Here is a 21,096-nt window from a genome sequence, read left to right as displayed (position 1 = left end):
TTTATTAGAATTAGGTTTGTTAAGTTTTCCGGTGTTGCTTATAGACTTATTAGTGTCATGTCAGTTATATAAATATTATTCAACATACGTCAAGCCATTCATACAATTATGCTATTCTTTTATTGGGTTGTGTATCAAAAATGCATTAAATGAGTTTTATATATTGGAGAAAAGATGTGTTAGAATTTGTCTAAACCTTAGGTTTAGCGAAAACGTTATTGAAAAGCTTGAAATGTATGAAATAATTACTTTTTTTGAAAACCAGGACTACGGACTCTTATGGTTTTTATAGGAAACGTACTACATTTTACTAGCTGACGCAGTGTTCTAGCAAAATTGATGCTTTGATAAGTATGGGAGTGTCTTTTACCCCCACCCCGGAATTTTTGTACGAAAGACTCTGTGTGAATTGCGTTAACTCCTAGGTAATTTAAAGCGCCATTATTAGATCTGCAAATAATTTAGCTAAGTTTGTCAAAATAGAGCACCTTGGGAGTAAACTTTGACCAAGTTTTTAACGAATTGTTTTTTCGACGTTATTTTTTGGGAGAGATGACTAAAAGAACCCAAATAACTCAACATTTTTTAAAAAAAAACGTTGCTTTTGATTTTTGAGTAGACCTTACTTAATTTACAAAACTTCCTTCTTAATACCATATTTTGTTTCCATGGGGCGGTGTTCTACAATCCTTCTGATGGCTTTCTGGCTGGTTCCTTCTTAAGAAATTACTAAATGATTAAAAAAACGCAGTAGGGAATTTTTTCCTGAGTTTTCATGATTAGATAATGCGACTAGATGATTTTTAATTTAATGTCAACAAGGAGGCTCGGTGATGTGCGTTTGCATATAATTCTCCGACGACGCTCATCAACATTTTTAGCATAATTGTCTACCAAATGAGGAGCAGATGGACAAAACTCAAAAATTTACATTTTGTTCCAAAAAACACAGGTGTACGAACAAAAAATTGCTTTAAACCACTGCATAAATACAATAATGTACATCTTAGAGGGCCTGCGGGACCTGCCATTACAAAGACTACGTGACAAGACAAATAACAAAATCAAATATAGAAAACAAGCGTTAATTACCACCAAAATTTAATGTTTTTTATTAAAAGCTAATAACAAAGTCCCAAAAGCATCTGATAAAACTGACCAAGATACTTGTACTTTTTTGGACAAGATGTAGATTCTGCACCTAATTGACTCTAGGTAACAATTAGAAGAAAAGGGCCAAGTTAAAAAATAAGCTTCAATTTTTTGAATAAAATTGGTTTCAAAGTCGGGAAAACCATTAGCTATTAAATGAAATCATTGAATTGCTTCCATTATACTTGTTTGTAAATAATTGAGTCTTCATGTTGCTCTTATTTTGAAGACCTGTCTTATGACTTAGTCTCACCAGTGACAGGTCCCATTGGTTTTTGGAAGAGTTTTATGTTTAGTTTATCCAGAAATTTTTAGCTAAATGCTAATGATTTTGACTTTTGAAATTTTCGTTTCAAAAATTTCAATTTTTTTTGAAAGTCGGCAACTTTAATCATCTTTTTTCCTCACCCACCACGACCCCCCCACCCCCCGTAATTTTTGTACGAAAGACTGCGTGAATTGCGGTAACTCCTAGGTCATTCAAAGCCCCATTAATTGATCTGAAAATAATTAAGCTAAGTTTGTCAAAATAGAGCAGCACCTCGGGAGTAATATTTGACCAAGTTTTTAACTAATTGTTTTTTTGACGTTATTTCTTGGGAGAGATGTCTAAAAGAACCCAAATAACTTAACCTTTTTTTTAAAAAAGAAAAAACCGTTGCTTTTGATTTTTTAGTAGACTTTATTTAATTTACAAAATTGCTTCTTAATACCATATCTTGTTTCCATGGGCCAGTGTTCTACAAACCTCCTGTTGGCTTTTTGGCCGGTTATTTCTTGAAAAAATTCTATTGTAAAATTATATTTTGTTATTTGCTCGAGAAAAAGAATTTAATAAATAAAATGAATGATTGAAAAAACATAATAGGGAATTCTTTCCTGACTTTTCATGATCAGATAATGAGACTAGATGATTTTTAACACCAACAAGGAGGCTCGGTGATGTGCGTTTGCGCATAATGTTCCGACCCCTCTCAACAAACAGTTTTAGCTTAATTTTCAACCAAATGAGGAACAGATGAACAAAACTCAAAAGTTCATTTTGTTCCGAAAATTTAGCTGGTGTACGAACAAAAAAATTGATCTTAACTCAAACCACTGAATAAATACAATAATGTACCTCTTAGACGGCCTGCGGGACCTGCCATTAAAAAAGACTACGAGACAAGACAAATAACAAAATCAAATATAAACAACAAGCATTAATTACCAAAATTCAATGTATTTTCAAAAACCTAATAACAGTCCCAAAAGCATCTGATAAAACTGACCAAGTACTTGTACTTTTTGGGAAGATTTAGAATCTGGTCCTAATTGACAGTAGGTAACAATTAGAAGAAAAGGGCCACGTTACAAAATAAGCTTCAACTTTTTGAAAAGAATTGGTTTCAGAGTGAGGAAACCAATGGCTATTAAATGAAATCTTTGAAATGCTTCTATTATACCTCAATAAGAAGCGATTGAGGTCTGAAATTGTCCTTAATAGGTCAGCAACTACAAAACGACAAAACAGCAAAAAGAAACAATTTAATCAAATTTTCCAATAAAACAGTTTCAGAGCCGTGTAGAGCACAATCTATTCACTGAAAAAATTGGATATGTTCAATTGCGTTTTTTTTCAACACCAAAAATGTGATATATCACTTCCAATATCACTTCCACTACTTAACAATTAGACAAAAAGATTGAAAAGGGGCAAAGTTGCAAAAAAATAGTTAATCAGCTATCAACTGATATTGTTCAAAATATTCTCAATTAAACCTCCATAGCATAGGAAGCCTTTCAGGTTTCAATTAACCATAATATTTCGTACAACAAAAACGAAAAATACAGCAAAAATTTTCCGAGAAAACAGTTTTGAAGCCGTGTAGAGCATAATCTCTTCGCTGAAAACATTAAATATGAGTAATTGCGACTTTTCAACAGTAACAATGTGATATGTCACTTGAATTGTTGAGACTACAACTAATTAAAAACAACAAAACGGATTAAAGTTAGAAAAATTATTATTTTTATGAAAACAATTATTTTTCTACTCATGAAAACCGTCAGCTATCAACTGAAATTGTTAAGTATTCTCCATTAAACCCTCATAGGATTTCCTCGTATAGGTTCGACATCGTTTTCTTGGAACAATAAACTGAATTTATTCATTTCAACTGTATTTGCCATTATTTTTGTAGATTTATGACGTAATCCGAATACTGGCCAGTATTCGGAATACGTCATAAATCTACAAAAATAATGGCAAATACAGTTAAAAATGAACAATTTCAGTTTGTTCCAAGAAAACGATGTCGAAACTATTTTTTCCTTCCGCTAATAGGATTAGGTAACAAGTAGACGAAAAAAGAAGAATGGCAAAGTTAAGTTATAATGAATTTTTTAGAACATAACTAATATAAATCGTGAAAAGCATTAGCAATGGAATAATATATTAAAATAGTTCCATCTATAGCACCAAAGGAAGCCATTTTGATTTGACAATGGAGAGAATATGCCATACTTCTTCAAAAAGAACTTAAATTACCCACAAAAAAATTCAATATTCGCAAGAAATCTTAATACAAATATTAGCTGCTTTCCATTAAAACTTGCAACATAAATGATGGGATATAAGACCAGTTATTAATGTGATTAATTTGACAAGACAAAAAATAAACCACAAAAATATGCGAAGATCTGGAAAAACTTGTATCCAAGCCAAAAAACAATTCCATAAAACAAAGCTGCATTTATGTCTAACTTATAGGTCACGAGAAACGTAATAAGACTTGTCTCTGCTGACACTGAGGAATACGAAGATATAAAAGAGAAAAAGCCCAACAAAAGTTTTCAACAAAAATTTCTAATTAGAGCAGCCTTAAGATTTTAACTAAATTATACTAGATAGATTACACTATAACTTCTTATGAAGCCACTTGAACCTATAATGAAAGAGACTAAGTCTTGGGACTATAAGATGCCCATTATTACAGACTGAACTTGAACAATTTTACCAACAATTATACGCAGAAACTGTTAAAGCCAAGAAAACCATGAGATCCTAACTGAAATTGTAAAATGTGCTCCTTGGGTCCCCTATTTGCCAAAATAATTTGAAATTCTGGCCTTTAAATAACATAAAATAACAAAAAACAAAAGAAAACATTTCTGAGGAATTTTTGTAGTACATAAAAGAACAAAAAATAGAAAATATTTGAAAAAAATAGAAAAAGACAGCGTCCAACAGTAATCCGACTAATATTTGGTTTGTACGAATCCTTGATTAGCCCAAAATCAGCCGTGAAAATACTGCCAGCATTTGTCCAAACACGTCATTTGTCCTTGTTTCATAGATTTGAATAGTTTGACAATTAAAAGTCAAAAATAAATGATGGATTTTGGTTAATTATTGTGTTAAATTAGCAAAAAACAGCAAATTTTTCATTCTAGAAAACCCTCCGAGGAAGCGAAAGTAGACATTATTCTGTTTGGAGTTTCCTCAGATTTGGAGAGCAGCTTTTATTTCTATACTTACGTCAAAGTGAACTATACTTACGTTTAAAACAAAGTGGTCTAGAGTTGCAAATTTGGTGCAATTTTTGTTGAAAAGTGCTGAATTTTGAAAACTTAGCCAAAATTTTCTTCGAAGTTTTATCAGATGGTTAAGAAATACTCTTTTATCTTAAATGTTCACACCCTAAAAGGGGTAGGAACAAAAAGTGGGGTCGGAAATTTTTAGTGTTCTTTGCGGATCATTTCGACAACCTTTGTTTCTGAAACCAAAATATCTTTTGTTACTCGGGCAATTTTTTTCTATTAGATATCAATTTAATTGTCCCTAAACGTGTAAAAATAACAGCTCAAATGTATGTAAACTGAATGGATTCTTATCTGACTCTCAAATTTTCCCTATCTCAAATAAGTATTTTTCAAATGTAGCGCTTATCATGGTTGTGTCAGAAAACTGGATAACTGCATCATCAAAGTACGTCGTAAAATAGCTGTAATGTAGCTCAAACTGATATTCTGTTTTATGAATGACCTCGCTGAAGACATTCTCGCAAGATTGAATTTAAAAATTAAGTTGTTTGTTGTAGGTACCTGAGTAAATTTCTGTACCGAGCTTACAAAGATGACAACATTCCTTTTGAGGAATACTACAGGACGCCAGAAGTGGAACTCGTTGATAGCCTTTATCCCAGATTTATGAGGTAATGAATTTCTTTTATTTTTGTAAAACTAAATCTGGCAATTACTTATAATCAGAAGCTTTTTAATAATTTTAGGTCTCGCATTGTGCTTTCCCTTTTTACTGATCATCTAGCATATAGCCTCCCCAATTATTGTATATATATATATATATATATATATATATATATATATATATATATATCATAGTATTGAGGCTTTATAATTGCTGAGGGACTAATAAGAAAGAAAATTTGTTCTCCGCTCCGGGAAGCTTACGCCTGTGCGCTGAAATGTTTCATTGAATTTTTTAGTTATCCGTAATTTTACTTTTTAGATGCTTTCATAAGTACCACAGAAAGCCCAATTCGGTCAAGAAAAGTTCATGGGCCTTCTCCAAGTACATTTTGACAGCAGCTTGTGTTCTGTTGTTTCTAGAGGTATCATAAACGCGTCTCCCTATATCTATCTTTTCCTTTTCTGAGCAGAGTGCTTCAAAATTTTGATCCCGATATATATTTTTATTCATTTGGTTACAATGTTCGGGATCGTGAACGACTAATATTTCAGAATTATGCCGAATCAAATAGAGTAAATGAGCATGACAAATCAATGAATGACTATGATTGAACTGTGGCATAATTGAACTAAAGAATTAAACCCGCGATATTAAAAAAGTGGCATCTGTTTGGTCTCCCCGTCAAAATTTTGAAAAGTTAGAAAAATTTGGACTTGATAATGGCTTGTATTGGCATAAATGGTTTAAAAATCAGTTACAGTTAAAGATAGTCTGATACAATGTCATATTCTACCAGTCGGAAATCACTTTTAACATATTACGTTATTAAATTTTAGGTCTCTTGTACTTTACTTAATTTTCCCTTTCGCAAATCATATTTTAATGATATTTTTTTTCAGTCTTGTCTTTCGGCCGTAAGTGCGTTCCTCCTCGGTGGTATCCTGAAAGACTTGAGTGAGCTGAACAGAAGTGAGACTATATCACACACTAAAGAAGTCTGGATATTCACTGGCGGTCTGGTGTTGATATGCTTCCTCTTCATGTTCATACACCCAATCAGCTACTTCCTCATGTACCAGGCATCGTACAGGCTCAGAATTGTTCTCAATCTACTCATTTATGATAAGGTCAGTACATCCTCATCTGCTTTATTAACGGCTCTCAATATTAATTCCTTAGTGAGATGACTTAGTTAGTTTAAGGAATCTGGGTAAATAGGAAGCTCTCAGCGCTTCAATTTTTCAATATCTCAAATCCTATCACTTGCGACATTATTTGAAATGGCAATTCACACAATAGTGGTTTCAATGCCAACAAATATGCTCAAACAAATTTTAGTAATCTGTAACCATTTGTCGTGAAAGTTAAACAAGGCGGCTCGTTAATGTGCGTTCGCACATGATGTTCCGACCCGAGCTCATCTACATTTTTGACAACCAATTGTCAACCAAATGAAGAGATAACAAAAATGGATGTTTGAATTTTAAAAAAAATGCTACTTTTTAAGTTAATTAAACACACTAAATTCTGCCTCGATGAAAGAGCAATCATAGGTTTCATTCATGTGACATCAATAACTCATCACAATAAGTCGTATGGCAAAGAAAAATACATCAAAACCACGAAATTTTTGAGAAAACCCATAGTATCAAAGTCAAAAAATTCTACAGCTTTCAACGGCAGGCATTTAATACGGTAAATTATGCCTAGATGATGTGACGACTAGGATGTTTGTCATTCAAAATTTATCAATAAGACATTACAACAAGTCATTGACTATGAAAACAACAACAAAAACAGGCAAAATCCAAAAGTTCGGTAGAAAATTGAGAGAAGAAAGTGTCGAAGCTATTTAAACCATAAGCTTTTTTCTCTGAAAACTTTTTCAACGATCCATTGAACGTCTTCACTAAGCCAATGGGAGCTATCAATATTAGGATAATGTAATACGATTTCAAAAGGAACCAAAATTACTAAAAAAAAAATCCAAAAATTATAAAAATTATGAAAACTCGTGCACCAAAGTAAAAAAAACCAATAGTTAGAAGACAAAACCGCTAACTAGATAAATTGTTGCTGTTGTAGAAAAAAGCGGTTCTGTCATTACCGAGACTGACTTATAATCCACGAAAATAAGCTTAAGATTGATTTATGTTAAAAAAAAATGAAAAAATATTTTTAAAGTCTTAACAGCCATTAAACTCAAAAGCTTTCATAGGAATTCAATGAATACGCCCAGCTATGCCATGATGAGAATACAAGGATGTTTATCATGCCTAGGTAATCAATCAGACATCACAGTATGTCTTATGACTATGAAAAAAACAACAAATACAGGCAAAAACCAAAATTTCTTTAGAAAAATGGGAGAAGAAAGTGTTGAAGACATTTAAACCATACTTTTTTCTCAGAAAGTTTAATCTATGATCCTTTGCACGTCTTCACTAAAGGAAGATGTAGCCATCAATATTAGGATGACGTGATAAGATTTCAAAATGAACCAATAAAACGAAATGTCCAAAAATTTTTTTTAAAAAATTTGAATTCTTGTGGCATTGAAGACGTATAACCAATAGTTATTTGATAAAGCCGCCAATGAGATTAACTTATGTTGCAGTGGTATGAAGGAGTTCAATCCTGTTTTAACTGAGACGAACTTACAGTTCACAAAAATAAGTTTATGATTTACTAATTTTAAAAAAAATTTCGAAAATTTATTTTCAAAGTCTCAACAACCATTAGCTGTCCTCTCACAACACTAGATAGGTTCACTTAATGCTCATTAGCAAATCTTTTGCACCTTTAGTCAACAAGTTTATGCCATAGTGTTGTAAAACTTTAATAAAACCTCAAAAAATAAATCAAAATTTCATTTGAAATTACGAAATTTGAGATACGAATCCAAAAAAAAAAAACATGAGCGATCCCTTCGAAACAAATTTTTTGTTCATTGGGCTTCATTTGATCGTAAAAGAAGTTTGTCATTACTGGAACTTCGATATTAAAAGTGTCTAGTAGTCTCTAGGTGACTTGAATAAACAAAAAAATTGCAAAATTTTCTAAAAAAAGAGCTCCCAAACCCAATTCGATTTTTTTTATATATTAAGCTTCCCTCTAAGACTAGAACTAGTCTTTATTATCTCCTTTCGTCTACTAAAAACCTAAAATTGATATACTTTTTGTCGTGAAATCTAGTTTTGAATTAAATTTTCCGTAGAAAAAACGTTAATTCGAATTACGGAAAATTACGGTAAAAGTGAACAAAAGTGAACCAAATATCCAGCGTTCACATGAAACTTTAAACCTCGATAACTCCTCGAAAAAAACAAAATTCAAAAAAATCTTTTTAATTAATAGCCGCCCTCATCTTCTCAGCCGGCTATTATAGCGCTCCTATTTTTTTTTTTTACTTTGTCGAATAAAAAAATGTTTCGCTTTACCTCATTTTGCCGCCTTTTCAACATTTTGCGTGAAATCTTTTTGACTTCTCTAGGCTAGTTTCTCTCTTCTCTCATTCAGCTAAAAGTGAATTTGAACATCAGTTGCTCAGCAAAGCAATTCAAAATGAACAGAGTCGGTATAAAAAATTGAAGTCAGAAATAGAAACGGGATAAACCCATAAAGCCCAATTTTAGATGCCGGCTGTTTGAACGTTGTTCCTATAAGTCTTAGTTACCATCTCTTATGCTTATTAGTATTGATAGTAGCCCCTGTAGCCTCTCTCTCAGAAACAGAAGTATGTTCAACTACGAAATGCCATCAAAATAAATCGGACTTAAAAAAATGTTTTTGTACAAAAATCTTTTTTTTTTTCAATATCTTCTGTTATTTCAATCCCAATCATGCTTATTGGAATCAACGGCGGCTATTTTCCGGCAATCTGCCGGGTATGTTTTCGAATTCTACGCTGGACGAGCTTTTTAATGATACCACGCACATTTCTCTACGATGAATATATCGGTCGGCCAAAATTCACGGAAAAAAAACCCATTTGAGTATATAGTTCCTCCCCCCACAAGTGGGGTCGGAACAATTATCCATTATAAATAGAATCGCGATCGAAAAGAGACAGTTCACAAAGCAGTTAAAGTAGGTATAGATAACATTTATTTGCTCTTAAATAACCGCAAATCTTGCCACGTAAATGAAAGAAATAAATTTTTCTTGGCTGTCTCCAAGTTTTGGACTCTGCAGCGTTAATGGAAATCTTTGCTGTCTTTCTCATACAAATTCTGGCTAGAACGATTTGTCTTTCCAAGTGGCTTCTTCCCCGCATTTTTCTTGATTTTGTAATAGGTTTCATTCCAATTTATTGGTAGCTGTATATTATTTTCAATGCTTCGGGTATTTTTTGAAGTTACTGAAAACTTTTCACGAATTTTCTAATGAACTCAGTACCAATGTAAAATTACTGATAGAATCTCGGCATCAGAAAAGGAAATGTATGTGTGCTCAAGGTGATCCGACTGAAGTCGTACATGCTGAATGAGACATCAAGTGGTGAGATCCTGAACATGGTGTCAATTGATCTGGGCAAGTTCGACTTCGTAGGGATGTTCCTCACTTTCTTCCTAGTGGCACCCTTCTACTTTACGGGCAAAGCTATATGCTCATACTTCGTAAGTCTCTATATTTAATTTCTATCTATAATTACGTGCAAGTGACTCAATGGTTTTCATTTTTTAGGTTATAAAAAATTATTCAGAATTGGGGAAATCTTGTGTTATGGTTGATGCGACATTTTCTTGTGATTTCTCGTTGCTGCTTGCATGCATGTGAACATCTATGCTTCTAGAAACTCGTACACTGCAAAGTATTTAATGTGTATTCAGGGCTCTTTTAACCTGTGTATTCAGGGTAATGCTTGAATTCGTATACCTCTTAAAAAAGTGGATAACTGCACAAAAAGGAATCCCTGAGTAATAAAAAACTTTTCGAATAAAAAGCGAACGTTATCATGTTTTATCGCATCAGGAAGGTTTTTGAGTTTTTAGGACAAACTGATTTGTTAATTGAAGGCATTTCACCATGCTCATTTGCCCACGATCTCTTTACCTATGTCTAGCATGCGTAAAACGAAATGCCTTGTTTCAGATCATTGGGTGGCCGGGAGTTGTGGGAAGCAGTCTTTTCCTGATCCTCATTCCAATTCAACTGTCATTTACTCGGCTATTCGCCAGGTAGGACCGCCTTACAATAAGGGCGCTAATATTAACTGAATTCTTATATCACTGTGGCAGATGAAAAAGGTGTAGAAGATGTGGCGAAGAACTAAATGGGAATAGTTTAGCAATATTTGTCAACTATTGCAAAATTTTTGTGGTAAATAATTGCAATTGAAAAAATGTATTGTGGTTAACATGAAAGAAACAATTAGGAGCCCCACCCTCTTAGGTTCCCTTAATTTTTTTAGCAAGAGGGGCATCAACTCTTTCGAACTCCGGAGCTTTTTGAAATTACCACACTCCTCAAACTCACCGGCAACTTAGGAAGCATTCCCATAAATTTATGAGACTTGAATAGTGGAGCCCACTTACTGCATCACAATTGAATCGGACTGTACTAACTTATCCCGTCTCGATATCGAGATCTCTCCAGAATATGTGAATATTTACGAGTACAACAGGTACAACGGACGAGTACAGTCAAAATTCTTTGCATTTCAAAAAAGGCGGGAGTCTTTTTTTACTGCTGTGGAGTTTATTTGCTGTTGTTGTTTATTTACTGTTAGAGTTTATTTACTGGTGTAGATATCGAGTGAAAAGTGCGACAGTTGCGGATGAGCGAGTGAAGTTGATGAGGGAGATCATAGATGGGATCCGGGTGATCAAGATGTACGTCTGGGAGGAGTCGTTTGCCAAAGTCATCAGAGAATTCAGAGGAGCAGGTAGGCATCATTACGCACAAAGTTCATAGCAATTATTGTACCCGTGTTGTTTTTTTAATAGTCGCGAAGTGATAGCGGCTATTATTGGGGACATCGTGGTTTTTTACAAATCAAAGAATTTGAATTATATTGGTGCGCTGTCTTTTTTAAGATCTCTTCACACATTTTCATGATTTTTGGGATCTATTCTGTTTCGCCCCAGTGTTTTTTTATGACCCCCAGTAACAAATTACAGGTTGTTATATAGCACGTTACTGTGTAAGAAAATAGCACGTGCGCCTGGGGGTCATAAAAGTTTATGCCCACTAAGCTGGGGGGGGGGGGGTGAGCTTAGTGAGTCACATGCACGTAACCATTGAGTCTCATGCACGTAATTACTGTTTATTAGATTTGGATAGAATTTTCTTTAAATGGTTTTCCCAATCCATTCATAGTTCATTCTAGGTCTAGTTTTTTGTTTGAATCAAGTTTCCCTTTCTCGCTAGTGGTTTTGTGTTCACATGCGGCATTTTGAAATTGATTTTCAGTTTTCTTTTTTTATCTGATTTTCTTGGAAATGGTTTTCCTAATTCATTCATTGTTCGTTCTATGTCTAGGTTTTGTTCAGTCAATGAAAATTTTTTGAATTGCACGTCAGGACTTGTCCTGCTTTGTTTTTTACAATTCAAAGAATTTGAATTGTATTGGGGCGCTGTCTTTTTTTTTAAGGTCTGTTCACACATTTTCATGATTTTTGAAGTCAAATTGGAGTGGTGATTTTGGTCACGCCGAAACAGGAAATGGAGCGAAAAAGCAAGTGGTTTTGCGGCGTGAATTTTTTTCGCTCTAATTTTGAAGTAGAGTGCGAAAACGGTGTTTGAACAAAAATTCGGTTTCTCGGTAGTGGTTTTTTGTTCACATGCGGCAATTTCACTCTGATTTTTACTGTTTTTTCGATTTTTTGGATCGGATTTTTTTGTAAATGGTTTTCCCAATCCATTTATAGACTGTTCTCGGTCTAGTTTTCTGTTTAGTCAATGAAAATTCTTTGAATTGTACGTCAGGACTTGTCCTGCTATGTTTTTTTAATTCGTCGTCTCCTTTGATGATTCTTGCGACCATTGACTTTTTCAATTTCCGTGACTTCTACTGCTTTGCAGTAAAAATTTGTGTGCGTGAGGTGATTTGTTCTGCTTATAGGTCAATTGCGTGTTATTAGCTCACAAACAAATGACTTCTAAACTCTTAAAATCGTGAACATTTACTAGTTAATCAATAGTGTGCATCTAAGTAGTGCCAAAATATATGCCCTATTTCATGAGTATTAGTCTTGAGTTTTTGATTTAGAATATTAATTTTGAAAAAGCGCTCTACTAGGGCTCTAAAATGACAGTCCTAATCTAACCCAAAATTTTGTCTATTAAAGAACTGGTTGCCAATCTGTATCTTATTTTTTAGTTGTTTAATAGCCGCGTCCTCAATTCTAGGCGGCTATTATAGCGCTCCTATTTTTTTACTTCGTCTAACAAATTTTTGTTTCGTCTTACCCTGACTTCTTGGAATTGACTTTTTGAATGACTTACCTCACTCAAAAAAATGACTTCTGAACTTACTTGGAACTTTAAAATATTATGAACATTTACTTATTAAAGGTCAGTAGTGTGCATCTAAGTAGTGCCAAACATATATGCCCTAATTCTTGATTATTAGAGTCTTGAGTTTTTGATTTCGAATATTAATTTTGGGATCTTTTCCGTTTGTGCCCCCCCCCCCCCCCCCAAATGTTGCACGCGAATCTGGGGGGTGCAAATAATATGCAGCCACCAAGCTGAGGGGGCACAAACGGAAAAGATCTATTAAGGCTTTCTCCTTATAAAGCTTATGTGTCTCATAAAAATGACAGTCCGAAGCTAACCCAAAAAGTCTAGTGGTCTATTAAAGGACTGGTGGTCGATCTCTCTATTTTTTTCTATAGTTGTTTCAATTCATGTATCGCCACAAGCGTCTATCGCAGCTATTTACCGGTAATATGCCGGCTATGTTTCAATTCCAAGGAAGGCCGCAAGCGTCTCTCCTTGCGGTTTTCCATTCATAGTTTAGCCAATCGGCCCTCCTTGCGGTTTATCCATTCATAGTTCATTCTAGGCCTAGTTATTTTTTTTGAACCAAATTTCCCCTTTCTCGCTAGTCGGTTTTTTTGTTCGCATGCGGCAGTTTGACTTCGATTTTCCGTGTTGATCTGATTTTTTGAACTTCTGATCTGATTTTTTGGAAATGGTTTGACTATTCATTCACATTCCGTCCGAGGTTTATTTTTTAGGCAATGAAAATTCTCTTAGTTGTACCTCAGAATTGTCCTGCAATATTTTTTGATTCTCTTTACATTTTGATCACTTTTTTTGTTTTACATATGTCACAATTTTCACGCTTGACTTCTGACTTACCTCACTCACTGTTTCAACTGAATGGATTTTAATCTTCTTTTACGTATTGAATTACGCAATGTGTTGAATACTTTCACAGTCGAAAGAGCAAAATAAAAAGAAATGGGATAAACCGATAAAGCCCAGTCATGGTTTATTGGGTTATCAAAGTCCATTAGATTATTTGCTAGCTGACATTGTTATTAAGCTTATTAACTTTCAGTTTAGAATCTGAATTAGTTATAGTTTAAGATTCTAATTGAAACTGCACGCAAAATTAGAAACTTTTTGACACAGAAGAAAACAGAAAAAAATCGGCCAATTTCTGCCTTCTTTTCTTTTTCTGTTTCAACCCTGATGTGGATCAAGCGCGTCAACGGCTAGTTTTTTGATTAACATGTTTTACCATATTGTTATAACTTTATTTTATTTGTTTAGAAAAATAAAACTGCCGCTTCTTTGACATTTTTACGCCGTTGAGTTAATGTATGTTGTGGTACAATAACATAACTTCGTTTTTCCTCATGGAAAGTGAATTTGAGGACTGGACTTAATTCTCAATTGTTTAATCATGGCAACGCTATTTCGTCTGCATCAAATTTTATCAGGAAAATGCTTTCACAGGGGGGCTATCATACTCAGCGTATTTCAGTCATTCTGTATTTTAGAGGTTCGAGAGCTGATCAAGATGCACGTATTGAACGGGATAAACTACGGCATCAACGCTGGTGCTCCTCTGTTTGTTGTCATGACAACCATTCTAATAACCCTGTACGTCGAGGACAGGCACTTGTTACCCGAAGAGTTATTTGGCTACCTTGCTCTCATGGTGGACGTCAGATACTACGCCCAGATGTTCACCCTGGCGTTGCCATATTTAGCCGAGGTCCGGATTGCGTTCGATCGAATACAGGTGATTTTCCTCGTAATCTCAGAGGTTTAAGGTTTTAAAACAAATTAATTCCTTAAGCTAAGGTCTGTACGTCTTTCTTTGCGTCACAAGTAAAATTCTGCTTGCTAGTTGTCAAATGTTAAAAATTTACTCGGGCGTGCAACTTACATAAAATTTGACCTCAATGCATACTTCCGTCTAGTCTCAAAAGGTCGTTTTTGTGGATCTTTTGCGGGTTACTGTGAAAACGTCAATTCGCTTGATGATAATGTCTGGCCACAGGCTATAGCCATGAACACGGTTATATGCCTGTGACCTGACCTTGTCATCAAGCGGTTTTAACTGATCCATAATTGATCTGTTTTTCCACGAATGATTGGTAGGTATTCTTATGACTTCGTCGATTGCGACTGTTGCTCGATAACATTGCGAGATTGTTCATAAATAACGATGGCTTTGTTAATTTTCCTAGATTTGGTTGCAATTTTGAACAATCCGCAAGCAGTTGCAATAAAAAGTTTCATGACATTGAGTATTGAATATTTTAGAAGCTGATTGACATTAGCGAGCACCCGAAGCACTACATTGTGAGTGCTCGAAAGATGCGAAAAGACGCTGGTTTGGAAGACGAGTATTCAGACGATAATGATGAAGACACACGAACCTATAGCATCAGCAGATCTATGGTCACGTCAGTTCCTTTGAAAAATTCAGGTTAATAAAATTTTGTAACAAATGTCTTGCAGATTTTCTTTGAGCCAAAATGTGTAGATGACGCTTACTATGCGCTGAACGAGCAATTTATGCGCTTGTACATTGTAGTAGAAGCTAATATATTGAATAGTAACGTAGGAGCTTTTAAAAGTTATTTTTATAGCTGCGAAGCTGTAAGCTGAGCGTAGCTATATTGCGGTGCTCTTGGTTTTTTTACGACTCGAAGAGGAGTATTGGTTTTCTCTCGGTTTTTTTTTTACAGGAAGTAGATTTGTTCACGCGGCATTTTGACCTAAAAGCGAAAGTGAGAAAAGCTGTCTTGGTGAACAGATTTTTGCTAAGCGAGAGAAGTTTTTTGATCATGCGCTGCGTTTAGTGAATGACTTTTTGACTTTGAAAAGTAGTTTTTGACTGAATTGCACATATAGATGACCGTTTTTAGCCGTTTTTTCGTCTAAGTGGCCCAATTTTTTTGCTTTTAATTTGGTTTCTTGTAGAAATAAATTTTAGTCGATACTATATTGAAATGTCAACCTCGGAAATTGATACCACAGTGTTTTGCAGAGCCTGAAAATGCGTTTCAAGTTGAAAATTGGCACATAATTCTTGATTTTTTAGTTAATTTTTGGCTTTTATAGTATTAATTTCTTCATTTTTGGATCTTTTAACCGTCTTTTTGTCAAAAATCAGTTAATATGGCAACTTCTCTTTGATAATTCCTATGCTCAACGCCTCTTTCTACCTCGATGTAATTTTGTTTCATAAAACTGTACATATGCTAATACGATTTTGGTAGTTTTTTTTCCGATTTTCGTCAATTTTTCGTTTGTATTTTGGTTGTAATTGCTAGAAATAGTTTTTTTGTGCAACATGAGGGACTTTACTTTCGTTTCAATAAAAAATCAATCATTTGTTGGCGTTAGGTTTTGGGAAAAACATTTAAAACTTTTTCATATATGCAGTCTTAAAAACTTTTTGACCATTTTTTTGCAGAATGTTTCAATTTTTCGTATTTATGAATTCTGCTTTTTCCTATTTTCTGTTCTCTTCAGGAGAATAGATCTTTGTACTGGATGGCTAGTTATCTTTTCTATGTCTTGAATGCTGAACAATGAAATGTATTCGTTTTTCTTGAATTTTTTAAATTGATTTTCAACTTTCAAAAGTTAAGAATGTCTTTTTGTTACGGTGCTCCTTACATTGTGCCCATATTTACACTCTAGTTAGTATGATTCTAGTTTTTTCCTGGCACCTACATTTATTTTCGGTATGTTGATTTTTTCAGTTGTAGAAAATAAATGATTTCAGCTTTTTCTTAGATTTTCGTCATTTCTTTGGTTTGCAATTGATTTCGTTCAACATAAGGCAGTACTGAGAGCTTGATAGCAAGCTTTTTCCAAAATGTCCACTTATGACTAATTACTGCAGCTTTCTACCGGCCTTGGTATTAATTAAAACGATTTTTTGCCTTTGAAAATTCTGCGGCTTATGTCTTTTCTATGATCAATTTTATTTTTGATTTGGTATGAAATCATGTTGTCTAGCTTATGTAAAAGAAGGAAGAGGTGTGTGTTGTTTTTTGTCTTAATCGCAGTGATTAGAAGTGTAGGTAAAGGTGTTTTCTGATTCTTAAAATTGAGCTTTCTTTTTGAAAAGATTTAGTTTCTAAGATTATTATCTGCCGTCTGCTTTCGCGATCTTTTTCAGATTAGAATCATGAATTATTTGAGGGCTGTTGATAACCTTGTCAGTTTTTTCAGACTATCTGTTTTTTACCACCTTAATTGTTTTGGATTGTTTTAACTTTACCAAACGTTTCAATAATATAAAATTTTGCTGCATTTTGTTTCTCGTGTTGACAGTGGTTTAAGTTTCACCAATTTTTAGAGCAGACCTGGGGACGTAGTGAGTTGATGGTTTAATACAAAAGGTAGTGGCTTCCGTTGCAATTACGGTTTTGTAAGTGAAATTCTGACGCTTCGAGTCGCTTCCGGAATTCTTCCGGCTGTGTTTTTTGTTTCGTCGTCTGACGCTCTTTTTTCGTTTTACATTTGTTCACACAGCAAAGCTGAAAAAGTCAAATTTTCTGAATGACTTCTTCCTCTCACTAACGGCGTTTGCGCGCGTGACGTCATTTCTCACTCTCGTTAGCAAAAGTTTTTTGCGTGATTAGATTTTGATCACAAGTGACTTACCTCACTCAATAAAATGACTTTTGCACTTTAAAACTTAAGTTTAATTTGAATTTGTTTAAGGTCAAAGGAACTCATATGTGCAGTAAAGGTCCTTAATAAGAGGCTTCTGCGGAATGAATTTTAACAAGCTTTATTAGTTTATCGCTAAATTTTTTTTACCTAGTTTTTTGAGCGGCGTCGATTTTTTTTTCAATTTAGATCTGTATCTGTTTCTATCTCTATTATATGGCACGCAGGTCTATTCTTTCGCAGCTATTCCGGCAATCTGCCGGCTATGTTTATTTTTAGGAAGAAAACAATCGAAAGAAAATTTTAAAATGTAATTCTTTAAGAAAATTGTTGATGTTTATTATATTATTTTGTTTGAATGATTTGAAATATTTTTTGTTTCAGGTATATTTAACCGTATGGTTATAATTTTAATTTACTTGTTGCAAAAAAAATTGTAAAAGTTTGGTATTTTGAAAACAATCAAAGGTATCGCGGAGGCAAAGTTATTATGTACCTCATTAATAGCCGCACTCAGCTTTGCAGCCGGCTTATTATAGCGCTCCTAAAGAATTTGAATTGTATTGGGGAGCTTTTTTTATTGCGACTCGAAGAGGAGTATTGGAGAAGTCCTTTTTTTAATCAATTTTATTGGAGTGAATTTTGAAGCGGGAAATGAAACGCGTGAAAAAATTTGGAGTGATTTTGGGGCTGAACAAAAGTTAAGAGCGGAGCGAAAAGAGAGTGGTTTTTGTTCATACCGCTGTTTTTGAGAGAGCGAGAAATTGATGTGTGAAAAAATTTTCTCTAAGCGATCGAAATTTTTTTGTTGACGTGCGGCTTTCAAAAGCAGTTTTTTTGCAACTTTTGATGGTTATGAGTTTTGATTATGGTATTGTATTAGTTTTAAGCTTGTTTTGATTGGAATTGAATATTTCAAGTAGTTAATTCTGAGTTTAATGCTAATTTGGAGGGTTTTGATCAGTTTTGCTGATTTTTAGATGAAATTTAATGATTTTGGCCAGTTTTTTTTATTTTAATGCTCTAAATGGGATTTCAATAGAAGCTTATTGCTTAAGGAATATTCAGCTACCAATTGGTTAAAGTTTTATTGGTGTAAATCATTCTTTTCTTCGGAATATTGACAGAAAAATTGAGAAATTTTAAAGCAGTGACATATTTTTTTTGTCGTTTTTCTTTTTCTTAGTCTTAGACAAGTTTCTTAGCCTATTATGAATTGTGCATTGTTTTGCGAGCCTTCCATTGACCTAATTGGAAAGGAATTTTACTGGGCTTTATGTTTTCTTGTACTATTAAAAAGACACTGTTTTTCTAATTTTTTTAAATTTGTTTTTGAATGCCGTTTCTATTCTTCCTCAAAGTTTTTATGGCGTTTATGGAGGTTCAGGGTTGTTCTAGTTAATTAGTCAAAATTATGGGCAATTTTCTCCTTCGAGTCGTTTCCGGAAATCTTCCGGCTATGTTCTTTAAGATCTGTTCACACATTTTCATGATTTTTGAAGTCATATTGGAGTAGTGGTTTTGGTCACGCCGAAAAAAAGTGGAGCGAAAAGGGGAGTGAATTTGCGGCGTGAAATTTTTTCACTCTAAATTTAAAGTAGAATGAGAAAACGGTGTTTGAACAAAAATTCGCTATCTCGGCAGTGATTTTTTCTTCACACGGGGGCAATTTCACTTTTTTTTTACTGTTTTTTCAATTTTTTGGTCGGGATTTTTTTTCCTAAATGATTTTCTCAATGCGTTCGTATTTCATTCTAGGCGCCTAGTTTTTTTGTTTGAACCAAACTTCTCTTTCATGCTAGTGGTTTTTTGTTCACATTCGGCATTTTTACATTAGTTTTCATTTTTGATCTGATTAATTGGAAGCCGTTTTCCCAATTCATTGTCCGTTGTAGGTCTAGCTTGCTTTTAGTCAATGAAAATTCTTTGAATTGTACGTCAGGACTTGTCCTGCTATGTTTCTTACTTCGTCGAATACAAAATTTTTGCTTGACCTTAGTTCACAGCTTGTTCAACATTTGCGAAAATCGTTTTTCACTTTTCTAGGCTAGTTTCACTCTTCTCTCATTCTGCTGAAAGTGTTTTTAGACAGCAGTTGCTCAGCAAAGCAATTCAAAATGAACAGAGTCAGTATCAAGAAACGAAGTCAGAAATAGAAACGGGATAAACCCATAAAGCCCAATTTTAGATGCCCGTTACTCGAACTTTGTTCTTAGATACCATTTCCAATGCTTATTGGTACTGATACCCTCCCCTGTCGTCTCTACGAAACAGGAGTAGGTTAAGCTCCGAAATGACATCAAAATAATTCGCAACTTAAAATTTCTTGTGTACAAATATTATTTTTATTAGTTTTTTTCTTTTCTTTCAATCCCAATTTTGTTTATGCGGATCAACGGTGGATATGTTCCGGTTATCTGCCGGGTGTATTTTCTGTTTTTGACACAACAAGAGTGTTTTCGGTTTCTAGAATTAAATCTTGCGAAGCTTTAAATAAGAAAGTGTCAGTTTTACCTGGGTGCCATTTCTCCTGAAATTTTTAAAGTTGCGTTGCAATTAATAGGAATATAGGTTTTTTCCTCTTTTTGCAACGATAACATAACGAATTCCGATTAAATAAACCCTTTTTCTGTAATATCTGAACTTTTTCTTTTAACTATACCGATAAAGACTTAAAAAACATTTGCCCTAACTACATTCTATCATGAATTATTAATGTGTACCTCTAAAAAAAGTAATTTCTCACTTTTTCGAGTTTTGAGAGATGTACATTGCTCTGTCATTAACAGTTTTGAGCAGCTAAATTCCGTTGATGGAGTTTACTAAAAGTCAACTAAAAAATAATCCAATATTGTTTTCACTGTCTTTACATTAAACCTTAAAGCCCTCTCCTCTAAAAGCCCCACCCCTGTCACTGAAGCTACAATAGAACTGAGCTGTCGACCAGCCAGTTGTTAGAGATCAATCTATCCGAAGCTAATTATTATAGCTGCGAAGCTGTAAGCTGATTGGAGCTATATTGCTGTGTCCTTGGTTTTTACAATTCAAAGAATTTGAATTGTATTGGGGCGCTGCCTTTTGTTGATCTGTTCACACATTTTCATGATTTTTGAAGTCAAATTGGAGTAGTGATTTTGGTCACGCCGAAACAGGAAGTGGAGCGAAAGAGCGAATGGTTTTGCTGCGTGCAATTTTTTTTGGTGTTTGAACAAAAATTTGCTTTCTCGTTAGTGTGTGGCATTTTGACATTGTTTTTTTTATTTTTTTATTCTTTTTTGTAGAAATGGTTTTCCCAATTCACTCAATCCATTCTAGGTCTAGTTTTTTTTGTTTAGTCACTGAAAGTTCTTTGAATTGTACGTCAGGACTTGTCCTGCTATGTTTTTTGTTTTGTCTGTCGCTCTTTTTCGTTTTGTGTTTGTTCACAAAGCAAAGCTGAAAAAGTCAAATTTCCGAATTATTTCTCACTGACGAGTTTTTTGCGCGTGACGTCATTTCTCACGCTCTCTCTCTCTCTCTCTCTCTCTCTCTCTCTCTCTCTCTGTGTGTGTGTGTGTGTGTGTGTGTGTGTGTGTGTGTGTGTGTGTGTGTTTTCCTCTCTCTCTCTCTCGGTCTTTAATGGAAGGGCTTCTGCGCAATGATTTTTAACAAGG

General features: G+C 34.2%; 1 protein-coding gene across 2 annotated transcripts in view; it reads left to right on the top strand.

Annotated features, from left to right (window-relative positions):
• LOC142354452 (ATP-binding cassette subfamily C member 4-like) overlaps positions 1–21,096 on the top strand; it is a 91,723-nt gene that overhangs the window by 12,812 nt on the left and 57,815 nt on the right. The window contains exons 2-9 of one of the 2 annotated variants that reach the window (XM_075406750.1): positions 5,235–5,348; positions 5,663–5,765; positions 6,244–6,471; positions 9,802–9,963; positions 10,439–10,524; positions 11,095–11,231; positions 14,302–14,546; positions 15,074–15,239. In XM_075406750.1, the coding sequence (XP_075262865.1) occupies positions 5,235–5,348; positions 5,663–5,765; positions 6,244–6,471; positions 9,802–9,963; positions 10,439–10,524; positions 11,095–11,231; positions 14,302–14,546; positions 15,074–15,239 (1,241 nt within the window). The remainder of the gene's footprint in view (positions 1–5,234; positions 5,349–5,662; positions 5,766–6,243; positions 6,472–9,801; positions 9,964–10,438; positions 10,525–11,094; positions 11,232–14,301; positions 14,547–15,073; positions 15,240–21,096) is intronic. The other variant, XM_075406751.1, reaches the window with a different exon arrangement.

The sequence above is a fragment of the Convolutriloba macropyga genome, chromosome 15 (assembly GCF_964194025.1).
Source record: "Convolutriloba macropyga chromosome 15, txConMacr16.3, whole genome shotgun sequence".
NCBI classification, from domain to species: domain Eukaryota; kingdom Metazoa; phylum Xenacoelomorpha; order Acoela; family Convolutidae; genus Convolutriloba; species Convolutriloba macropyga.
The sequence above is the reverse complement of the archived record's forward strand: the minus strand, read 5'-3'. Positions and strand labels throughout refer to the sequence as shown.